General features: G+C 37.4%; 1 protein-coding gene across 5 annotated transcripts in view; it reads left to right on the top strand.

The window, feature by feature from the left end:
* LOC126184545 (uncharacterized) overlaps positions 1 to 11,893 on the top strand; it is a 414,668-nt gene extending 402,775 nt beyond the window's left edge. For all 5 annotated transcript variants that reach the window (XM_049926963.1, XM_049926962.1, XM_049926961.1 and 2 more), the window contains one exon: positions 11,747 to 11,893. In XM_049926963.1, coding sequence (XP_049782920.1) covers positions 11,747 to 11,805 — 59 coding nt within the window. In that variant the 3' untranslated portion in view covers positions 11,806 to 11,893. The remainder of the gene's footprint in view (positions 1 to 11,746) is intronic.
* Positions 11,894 to 13,040: the final 1,147 nt, after the last annotated feature.

The following is a 13,040-nucleotide window of genomic DNA, read 5'->3' as shown; positions in this document are numbered from 1 at the left end:
CAGCTAAGTATGAATTTAACTATTTGTGCACTGTCCCACTCATACCACAATACTTCAGCTTATCTAGAAGAATTTCATGATTCACACTGTCAAGTCTTTGAGAGATCACAACATATCCCAATGGGTGGTGATCAGTTATTCAAAGCATTTGATATTTGATCAATGAAAGCATATATAGCATTTTCTGTTGGAAAGACTTTCTGAAAACTAAATTGACATTTTGGCATCGGAGAGCTTAATGGCCTCTGTGATTCCTGATGACCACCAAGGTACTGTCTTACACCAGAGTAGGTCCACGGAACAGAGGATTGCTAAATCAGCTGCGAAAAGAACGACTGTAGTTGTATTTTGGACTGCCCCATCGACATCTCCACGCAACGGGGAGTCAAGAATGACACCACAGGTGAAAGCACCCTAGTCGACACTGTTGAGAGCCCATTTGGCCAGGTGTCCAGGTGAGTGACACTGAGGAATGAACTGGAAGATCAGGAAGTGATCACTTGTTCACAGGTCATTGTGAACTCTCCAATGGATTGGAGAAGACAAGGACTGCAGACGGAAAGTTCCATTGCCGAGAAAGTTCTGTGCATTACACTGAAGTGTGTTTTGTGGAGTATATGATTATCTATTTGGGGAAGTGTTATCTGATAAAAACTGTAGTAATATTCAGTTACACATTGTCCAAATATGTGTGTGTGATTCAGGAACTTGAAATTAACTCTCAATGTAGGGAAATATGCATTTCAGGAAGAACTAACTCATTCAGTACAATTGTGAAAAGTTAGTTATGATCCATGGGGCAGGCAAATAAGTAACCAACCAGCAACAGGGGCACTCAATTTATAGAAGTATATGGAAGTAACAGTGAGTGAGAATGAAGTGTGGAAAAATTACAGGGGCATAGCTGTAGTTACAACAAATGAGAGACTGTCATTCACTGATAAGTCACTGGAAAACTGTAATAAACTATCAAGAAAGCTGGTCACAGAGTACTTGGATAGACTGTCGTGTAATATTGAGAAGTGTGTGTTGGATCCACATTGGGTTGGACCAACAGGAGGCTTAAAGTAAGTCTGCAAAAGTTACAACAGCAAAAATGATCACAGGCTTGTTTGATTGACATTAAAATACAACAGAAATTCTTTAAAGTGTGAACTGGTAGGCATTTAAAGGAGGTTAGCAAATATCTTGTGAAGATGTATTTACAACATTGTAAGAACAAGTTTCAGGGTAGTTTCAATGGTTATTCTACTTACTTTCTTAATGTCTGTATAAAAGGAAGTAATACAAGTAACAGGTTGTACAGAGGCATGTAAATAGCCCCTTTTCCTCAAATTTCAACTACAGAGGAAACTGGAGAAAATATTCATATATGCCACAATGAAAAGTGTCCTCAGTAACTCAGTGACCTGCAGAGTATATATACTTAGTGAAACTGTGTGCTGAATTGGCTCCTAACTCAGACCAAATTCCAGCTTTTAGTTGGACTGAAACATCCCATGATAGCTGAATTATTGCTTGTGAAAGACAATGTTGAGTCCTTCTCTGGCACACATTCTGTGTCTGCCAGGAAATTTCATTGCAGCATATACTCCATTGAGGAGTGAAAGGCTCATAGTTACAAATTAATGTTCATGATCAAGAGTCTATGCACAAGTTGTACATCACATATCCAAACCTGAATGTGAGATCTGGCTGCTTTTGTAGTTGTTTCTGTTGGAAACTGTTTGGTGGGGAGGGTGTGTGGACACTGGGTTAACAGAGATCGAGGCCATGAGGCTTACAGGAGTGTAGGATGAGATGCAAGGATAATTCCCATCTGCATAATTTGGAAAAGCTGGTGGTGAAAGGAAGGATGCAAACAGTCCAGCTTGTGAAGTAGTTGGGCTACTACTCAAGTTTAGTTCGAACTGACAGTTCAACAATGTAACTACAAACAATGACACACACACTGTAGTTATTGTTAAATTGGTAGTGTTAAGTGCTAATGGCACAAATTGTTGACTTTTAATTACTTCTACTAGTTCAGTACTAAGAGTCTAGAGTGCATGAAAGTTAACTGTGTAATGTTAGTAGTGCTACATGAAAACCACAACTTTCCAGCACTGTTATATATCAATTATACTTTTGTTGTTCCCAACCCCTCTGGCTCTTCTGCCCCCCCACCCCCTTCCCAATAAATATTGTTCCATTAAGTGTAAATTGTGGGAAATTTATAATTATGATGGTATTGAGATTGATAAAAATGTTCTAAACAGTGGGAAAACATTAATTCCATCCATTCTTCAAAAGAAGAGTTATACTGTATATTCAACCCAAAGCAATTACTAGTGCTACAGATTTATACACCCATTTTGCAGTCAGTATGTAGAAAAATTATCATGAAATTGGAGTGCCATATTTCTTTCCCCTCAAGCTTGTATAATCAGTGCAGTTAGTTTATTGTCACTCGGTGAAAACTGCCCTGTTTGAAGAAAATTGAAGAAATAATAATTACAAAATAAAAATCCTACAGAGAAGCAAAGGAAGAATTGTGTGAGGCAACACCATTACCTGCTTTTAAGAAATTATATATTTACTTATTTTTTTAAATAAAGAAATATCCTATTTCTGTACAGGTATGTCTTATAGATGCTGTCAATAATATGCTGTTGAGTCACTTAATTACCATCATCTCCAATATGATATCAAGAGTTTGCAGCTGATGATGTTCATCACATGATGCACACTGTCTGTTAAGGTGCATAAGGGTACAAGCAAAATCCACTTATGCAGTACGCTCACCAATGTCATGGGTAAGGGAAACAATTAATGTGTGTTTAAAAAAAATGTCCTACAGGGCACTGCCCGAGTAAACTCAGAGTAACAGAGCTCTTACCTCAATGTTTTAATAAGCCCTGATGTGTAATAGACATTGAAGCAGATGGATGGTTCCTACACTTGTTCTAGCAATCATATATTGAATGAAAAGGTATTGAAATGCCACTGACTGGCGCTGAGTAGTCTTCCTCTTCACTGGTGCTGATGTGTGTGTGTTCTATGGAACCGAATACACGCCTGGGAAGTAATGTCTGAGAACAAGTGCACTGTATTAATTGTTGGATAAACATGATGTCTCAAGCCATTTATGATTCGAGGAATGTTTAGTGGCATTTATAAGGCCACTAATCCTTGTAAACAACTCTCTTGCCCTATTTGGTTCAGTGTGAACCCTTGAAGATTGTGTTTATCCATCCATTGTGACTGTATTCCTTGAGGAGGTGGGGTCTTTCCAGTGATGTACACTTGACAACACAAAAAGTGGTGGCAGAAAATCACAGGGGAGTCGCTCTGATACAACATACAGTGGAATGAAATGCAAAATGTCATTTGTCAAAATAACACCAAGCACATCCAAAAGTGGAATTATTACTGAAATAAGTTTCTGAGTGTATTCTAGACATATTCCTACCTTGCTGTAAGAGATACACATACTATATGGAAAACATGCTTCTGTTCCAATGATGTGCAGTTAATTTTACATAGCAGTTGTCTTAGAACTTAGGCTGTAAAATAGTGAGGGTCATTTGTGATAGTAAGTATGACAAAACTGGCTACAACATTTGCTGCTATCCCATCCATACGAGGTGGCTCTGACTTTTCAAATAATAATAATAATAATAATAATAATGGAACACTTCTGGAGCAACATATGGTCAAACCCGGTACAACATAACAGGCATGCACGGTGGATACAAGCAGAAACAGACACATACAAGATGATACCGCAGATGCCTTAAGTGATAATTTTGCAACATAAAGTCACCCAAGCAATTAATTCTACTCACAATTGGAAAGCCCCTGGAAAAGATAAAATACAAAATTTCTGGCTAAAGAAGTTCACCTTAACACATTCACATCTAACTAAATTATTTAACAGTTACATTGCAGACCCATACACATTCCCTGATACACTTACACGTGGAATAACTTATCTGAAACCTAAAGATCAAGCAGACACAGCAAACCCAGCTAAATATCGCCCCATAACATGCCTACCAACAATATACAAAATATTAACTTCAGTCATTACACAGAAATTAATAACACATACAACACAGAACAAAATTATAAATGAAGAACAAAAAGGCTGTTTGCAAAGGAGCACGAGGATGTAAAGAGCTACTGATAATAGATGCAGAGGTGACATATCAAGCTAAAACTAAACAAAGGTCGCTACACTATGCATACATTGATTACCAAAAAGCTTTTGATGCATGTTCAATCACCCAAAAGTTCCTAAATGCAATATAACATATACCGTACAGTTAAAAGGAAGTCACGCTTGATCAAGGTCTGCATCACTTTCCATTTTTGACCAGACATAACATTTGAGAAAAGAAATAATAATAATAATAATAATAATAATCGCCGTGGAGACCCGGGAAAAGAATAGGCTTCCGGTATGTTCTGCCAGTCGTAAAAGGCGACGAAAAGAACAAACCACTAATAGGGCTAACCCCCCTTTTAGTGTGATTACTTGGTTCAGGACAGAACTAAAGAAGCCTCGGACAAGCGGGGTCGGGGACGACACTTGAACCCTATGCCCGCCCACAATGGTAACGACACTGCTAGCCAATTGGAAAATGATTTAAATCCAAATAGAGGTGTTTTGCAGGATATGCTTCCTGCAAAGGATGAGATGGTCAGATGAAGTTAATCGACACCTCATGTTCTGTTATTACCAAGCAACAAACCTAGGAACCAACACAACTGGATACAGATCACAAGTATACACAACATATATTACCAGATACCCGGAATTAAAATTTTTAACAGAACAACGACTAGCTGATCAGATCCGTGTAATAATAAAAAATAACAGGATACCCCAGTCAGAATTAGAAAACATCAAGCAACAAGTACAACAAATACTGGAACAAAATTATGTGGAATTAGAAGAAGAAGAAGAAGAAGAAGAAGAAAATACAGTAATGGACTCAAACATCCCAGAGAAAACAAACAAAGAACAAACGCGTCAATTAAACAATCAGAGGAAAACGAAATCTTAAGACAGCCACCAGAACAAGCACAAATAGAACACGAAGTGACACACATGTTAGATATAGAAGAGAAATTTCAGCTGACATATATAGAATACAAAGACACAAATACAGACATTAGACCATTCTTGCTTAGACCACCAAATAACCCTCAAGTCGAAACAACAATAACAAATATCAACACAATCATACACAACAGAATAAATGAAAATACAACTATGGAAGAGTTACAACTACTGGTTTATGTAGGAGCACTCACTACACTAAATATACACACTAGGCAGAGATCAGAACCAACCAACACACAGAAGAAACCCACAAAACCAGCATGGCAACACAGGCTACAGATCAGAATAGAAAAACTGAGAAAAGACATCGGACAGCTAACACAATTTATAAGAAATGAAATATCAGACAAAAAACGAAAAAGGTTAGGTAAAATCTCACAACAAGAAGCAATAGAGCAATTAGATGAAAAGAAGCAGAAATTACAAGCATTGGCCAAACGACTTAGAAGATACAAAAAAAGTGAAAATAGAAGGAAACAAAACCAAACATTCAACACAAACCAAAAGAGATTTTACCAAACAATAGATAACACACACATTAAAATAGACAATCCACCAAACATAACAGACATGGAACACTTCCTGAGCGACATATGGTCAAACCCGGTACAACATAACAGGCATGCACGGTGGATACAAGCAGAAACAGACTCATACAAGACGATATCACAAATGCCTGAAGTGATAATTTTGCAACATGAAGTCACCCGAGCAATTAATTCTACGCACAATTGGAAAGCCCCTGGAAAAGATAAAATAGCAAATTTCTGGCTAAAGAAGTTCACCTCAACACATCCACATCTAACTAAATTATTTAACAGTTACATTGCAGACCCATACACATTCCCTGATACACTTACACATGGAATAACCTATCTGAAACCTAAAGATCAAGCAGACACAGCAAACCCAGCTAAATATCGCCCCATAACATGCCTACCAACAATCTACAAAATATTAACTTCAGTCATTACACAGAAATTAATGACACTTAATACACAGAACAAAAAGGCTGCTGCAAAGGAGCACGAGGATGTAAAGAGCAACTGATAATAGATACAGAGGTGACGTATCAAGCTAAAACTAAACAAAAGTCGCTACACTACGCATACATTGATTACCAAAAAGCTTTTGATAGTGTACCCCACTCATGGTTACTACAGATATTGAAAATATACAAAGTAGATCCTAAATTGATACAGTTCCTAAACGTAGTAATGAAAAACTGGAAAACCACACTTAATATCCAAACAAATTCAGATAATATCACATCACAGCCAATACAGATTAAGCGTGGAATATACCAAGGAGACTCATTAAGTCCTTTCTGGTTCTGTCTTGCTCTGAACCCACTATCCAACATGCTAAATAATACAAATTATGGATATAATATTACTGCAACATACCCACACAAAATCACACATTTGCTATACATGGATGATCTAAAACTACTGGCAGCAACCAATCAACAACTCAACCAATTACTAAAGATAACAGAAGTATTCAGCAATGATATAAATATGGCTTTTGGAACAGACAAATGTAAGAAAAATAGCATAGTCAAGGGAAAACACACTAAACAAGAAGATTTCATATTGGATAGCCACAGCGACTGCATATAAGCAATGGAAAAAACAGATGCCTATAAATATCTAGGATACAGACAAAAAATAGGAATAGAAAATACAAATATTAAAGAAGAACTAAAAGAAAAATATAGACAAAGACTAACAAAAATACTGAAAACAGAATTGAGAGCAAGAAACAAGACAAAAGCTATAAATACTTATACCAATATTGACCTACTCATTTGGAGTAGTGAAATGGAGTAACACAGACCTAGAAGCACTCAATACACTTACACATTCACAATGCCACAAATATAGAATACATCACATACATTCAGCAACAGAAAGATTCACATTAAGCAGAAAGGAAGGAGGAAGGGGATTCATCGACATAAAAAACCTACATTATAGACAGGTAGACAATTTAAGAAAATTCTTTCTAGAACGAGCAGAAACTAGCAAAATACACAAAGCAATCACTCATATAAATACATCGGCTACACCACTGCAATTTCATAACCACTTCTACAACCCTTTAGATCACATAACATCAACAGATACGAAGAAAGTAAATTGGAAAAAGAAAACGCTACATGGCAAACACCCGTATCATCTAACACAGCCACACATCGATCAAGACACATCCAACACATGGCTAAGAAAAGGCAATATATACAGTGAGACGGAAGGATTCATGATTGCAATACAGGATCAAACAATAAACACCAGATATTACAGCAAGCATATTATTAAAGATCCCAATACCATAACAGATAAATGCAGACTTTGCAAACAACAAATAGAAACAGTAGACCACATCACAAGTGGATGTACAATACTAGCAAATACAGAATACCCCAGAAGACATGACAATGTAGCAAAAATAATACATCAACAACTTGCCATAAAACATAAACTAATAAAACAACACGTTCCCACATACAAGTATGCACCACAAAAGTACTGGAGAATGATGAATACAAATTATACTGGAACAGAAGCATTATAACAGATAAAACAACACCACATAACAAACCTGACATCATACTCACCAATAAAAAGAAGAAATTAACACAACTAATCGAAATATCCATACCCAATACAACAAATATACAGAAGAAAACAGGAGAAAAAATTGAAAAATACATCCAACTGGCTGAGGAAGTCAAGGACATGTGGCATCAGGATAAAGTTGACATTATACCAATTATACTATCAACTACAGGAGTCACAACACACAATGTCCACCAGTACATCAACACAATACAGCTACATCCAAACTTATATATACAACTACCGAAATCCGTAATTATTGATACATGTTCAATCACCCGAAAGTTCCTAAATGCAATATAACATATACCGTACAGTTAAAAGGAAGTCACGCTTGATGAAGGTCCGCATCACTTTCCATTTTAACCAGACCTAAGGTCTGAGAAAAATAGAAATAATAATAATATTGTTATGTTTGTAGTAATAAATTAATTCCATCACATTGTAGCAGAAGGGTGAAGATTATCAAAGATGATTATTCAGTCTACACATCACCAGCACAAACATTAAAGTTTTCTTATGGTTATATTCCTTATTTATGGCAAGGAGAGGCTACAACTGATGACCTACTGATTTAGCTACTCTTTAACATACTGATTTGGATCACTCAAAACTAACTCTTGTAAAAGGATTCAGGTCACTAGCCCTTAGCTTTTTATATAGATAATCATAATGCATATTGTTTGATATTATTACTCAGGAAGTCTCTTTCTGAACGTGATCTTGGTGAGTATGTAGACTGCATGATGTCCATTTCAACCCAAATGTATCCACAAGTTACCTCGAAGTGACTGCATGTCTGTGGCAATTGGGTGGTGAATGTGTCCCTGTGGACTTCCAGATTCTTCAGAGGATATGTGTCCAAGTTGATGCTGCCCATTGTACTCATATTATGGGTAACATTATGAATCCATCTGTGCAACAACTATATCATGAGGGATTAATCTTTTCCCAGTGGGATCAGTCTCCAACAGACAGCAACTATTGATGCAGGAGTGGTTTTGCAGAACCCAATGATATTTATCCTCTTGACTGGCCTCCTCCTGACCCAGACCTCAGCCACACTGAAAATGAGTGGAGACAAAATGAACCATGTGAGAAAATTTTGCTGACCCCAGACCAAGAGCTCACAATGACATTAGGGATGTCATCCTAGCTACTCCCTTTTTGAGGGCCAAATTCCTTCATGGGTGGGTCATCACATATTTTCACAGTTATGGCCCCTGACAGCATTGGGATTGCACTACTGATATGTGTGCTCCAAACTTCCCATGAATGCCAAAGAGTAAGTGCCTATCCTAGTAGAGATTTCCGGAACTGGCTCAATGCCAGCTAGCCATGACAGTTACATGATGGTACCTTGGAGACAGTCTCTGATAAGAGTGACATTAAGGAAGATGATATCTCTCTCTCTCTCTCTCTCTCTCTCTCTCTCTCTCACACACACACACACACACACACACACACACAATAAATTAAGATAAGAATGAGAACATGTAGTTAAGCATTACATCCATGGTGAGGTGGCAACATTGATGGGGTTGTACCTTATACTAGGTATCAGTCAGCTGCGTAAAATAAAGAACTTATGACTAACAAGTAACAAGGCTGAGCATGAGTTCCACCCCGTTATTTCACGTGTAGTAGAAATACATCAGAGATGGGTTATCCAATAGAAAAAAATAAGATTAAAACAGCTTGCTGAAAACATTTAGAATTTTAAAATAGAATCAGCAAGTTATCAGATAAGTTTTATACTTCACAATATGTTTACAGGAAAATAAGTTTGGGACAGACACTATCTATGTTGCCCAATTGTGTTATGTAAGCAAATGTGTGTGGCATGTTATTTGGTCAACATGTGATGGCAATCAATGTTGGCTAGAGCAAAGATGAATGCTATCAGGTTGGTTGGTTGATTTGGGGGAAGGCGCGAAACAGGGAGGTCATTGGTCCTGTTGGATTGGGGGAGGATGGGGAAGGAAGTCGGCCGTGACCTTTCAAAGGAACCACCCTAGGTTTGGCTGAAGAAATTTAGGGAAATCATGAAAAACCTAAAACAGGATGGCTGAACGTGGGTTTGAATCATCGTTTTCCTGAATGCGAGTCCAGTGTGCTAGCCTCTGCACCACCTCACTCGGTGAATGCTGTCGGGTACCACTGTGTATCATTGGCTATGGCAATGGTGGGATAGCAGGCAGTTGTTATATTTTTTCGCATAGTGATAACTGCTGCTATACACTCATGAGCCAAAACATTATAACCACCTGCATAATAGCTTTTTTGTTTGTCTTCAGAACAAAATAAATCACTGATTCTGCATTCCAGGGATCTTATGGTTTGTTGGTAGGTTTGTGAAAGTTGTGTGTCATTAGATGTTTCTGCACAGGTCATGTAATTCGCATAAATAACACACTGCTGATTTGCATATGCGGTGATGGTGCCACATAGCGAACCAGATGCGTTGGATAGGATTCACATCAGGCAAATTTGGTCACCGAGACATCAATGTGCGTTCAGTACCGTGCTCCTCAAACCACTGTAGCTGGGTCTGGCTCTGAAACATAAACAGTTATACTGCTGGAAGATGACATTGCCGTCGGGGAAGTCATCAATCATGAAGGGGTGCAGGTGGTTTGCTGTCAGTGTGTCTTTGATTCCTACCACAGGTCCTATTCAAGTGAAGGAGAGTGTTTCCCATAGCATAATACTGCTCCTACCACCCTGCATCCTTGGCACTGTGCCATCAGTGTTTCCACAATGACTACCAGTCATGAAATGAAGCCATCCCTGATGGCTGCCCACATCATAATGGGAGCAATAACAGTGCTGTAACTCTCTAAAACATTTGAAGAATGGTAACAGAACTGAAAAAGAGTGGATGTTTGAGACAAGTATTCCACTGGTGTTTTTCAAAGGCAAGCAAGACAATAAAAATGGCATGTGGATTGGCAAAGGATATTTTGCACTTGAAACATTTGGTTTATAGTTGTAATTTCAGGTCAGAATGAAGGTTAGTGAGCAACCAACCAGAGGATACAACTAAGTTGATCCAGTCCAGGGTTACACTGTGCAGTAACATTTAGGGGATGATGGGATTTCTTTATTGTTGGTTAATGTGTTTGAAATATTTGGACCATGCTAAGGTGTTGTACAGATCTGTTTGTAGCATATTCTGTAGTGCCTATATTATCGAAGTGGAAATTGGCTATTAGATTGAATGTGGCAAGAGACTTTTAAGGAGCTGCAAGATACATGAATGAAAACTCTGTATGTTAGTTACTGGTAAAATGAGGCTCAGGTGTTTTGGCCCTAGTTTCAGGATACTGAATGTGTTCAAGGATATGGGATTTGGGTGAAGAAAGCAGTTCCTGATACGGCATTCTTAGTAGCTCAGTTTTTGGACAAACATATAGAAGATGGGTATATGGATAAGGGAGGGAGGTAGGGAGGGGGCTGGCTGGCTAATGAGGGAGTTCGATTAAGATGGGATAGTTTGTATGTTGGGCCAAGAGACTTCAACAAGATGTCCAGTGGTAATGATAATGGTATCATGCACTTGGTTGATACCTGATAAGTAATTAATGTTGCCCTTCAGCAAAGTGGTGAAGTCTTTGTTGGCAGGGCTGATAACAGAGTTTACAAGTGAAAAGAACTTCTAATACAGATAAATTTTCCTAATGGCAGTTTTCAAATAAGGGAAGCATTTTGTAGTTGCATGCCACTGTCTCATCATTACTGAAGAGATAAAACTGAGTGCCACTTCTTTTACACCAATGTGTACTGGCATAACCCCATTCCCATTCTGGAGAGGACATCGTCCTTTGTGAACTTTTTTTATCCTGTAGTGACAGCTAGGGGAGAATAAGAACTGCAAAATGTACTGTACATCTTTCTTTTTAATAAAATACTATATTGTCTCTTAAGCTTTATTTATTCCTAATCCTTAATTTAGTGACACATTCTCTTTTACAACATAGAAATGGTAGTGATAATAATTCATCTTATGTTGCAGTTTTTCCTTCCGATTATTACTCGGCATGTCATTCCTTCTACGAAGAAGAGGAACACTGAGTGTCTACGGTGAATGTTTATTCTTTTTTAAAACAAAAAAAAAAAAAGAAAAAAAAATCAGTGTCGTCTTTATTTCTCATTTTGAATACGCTTGTTTAATATAGTGATATCCACAATTAAAAAAAATTGTGACAAAAAAGTAAAAAAGAAAGACTTTGTACCTGTGTTTTTTATGATATTTTATATAAAATATATACACTTGTAAAAATATATACACTTGTGACAAAGCGTTATAAAACTGTTTTATAATAGAAAAATATTTTTATTTTAAAATGCACTTAGTAATTATTATTTTATTGATTAGATCAGTATTAAAGAAACACTTCACTGTGTGTATATTTTCAGTATAAACAAGTTAAACTAGACTTAGTCATATGATTTTAGGTTTTCCTTTGTGACAGAAAATAGGTGTATGGGATTCTCTCTGTGTTGTATGAATGCATGCTTGTATTTCTGTGTTTACTTTTGAAGTAATGCCTATGTGCATGAGCAGATTGTGGCAAATGTTGTGCTGATGGTCACAGTTTATCCCATTATTTTGAGTTATTCCCCATTGCACCAGTGACATCATATTGAAGTTTAGCAGTGGTGTAGATAAGAAGCAATGATGCAGAGTCAATGTTACATTCAACATCTTTTTGGAAATATTGTAGAAACAGTTGTTTGTGGAATATTGACTGCGAAGCACAGGCCTTTTACAAGATTTCCTATTTAGAGTTTATTCACATACAGAGCAAAAATGGATTGTTACAATGTGCTGCGGATGTTCAGTATGACACAGCCTCCTTATTTCAAACAAGTTTTTTTTGTAGACACATCCTATTTATGATCAACAAGAAGTCAAACTTGGGAGGGGGGGGGGGGGGGGGGGGTTCTCGCGCGTGCCCGCGCACACACACACACACACACACACACACACACACAGAGTTGTTTTGTTTTTGGTGAATTGAGTTTATTTTTAGTGGGTCATACTTTCATAATAATTTATTAGTTTTCATATCTGCATTGAGTAAATCCTGTTAAATTCGTGGCATGATCTGCTTCACTGGGGAAAGTGTTTGGTACAAGAGCCTATAAGGAACTGTTTCTGACTAAACATTTATATATTCTCGTTTGAGGCATGTTCATTTTAGTAGCAGCAATCTAATATAAAATGGAGGATATTTTCGAAATGCCCATATGTAGCAATATTTTCAGTACAGTAAAAACACAGGAAGAAGACTGCTTGAGATTAA

This window comes from Schistocerca cancellata, chromosome 4 (assembly GCF_023864275.1).
Source record: "Schistocerca cancellata isolate TAMUIC-IGC-003103 chromosome 4, iqSchCanc2.1, whole genome shotgun sequence".
Taxonomy (NCBI): Eukaryota; Metazoa; Arthropoda; class Insecta; order Orthoptera; family Acrididae; genus Schistocerca; species Schistocerca cancellata.
Note: the sequence above shows the minus strand (reverse complement) of the source record. Positions and strands in the feature narration are given on the sequence as shown.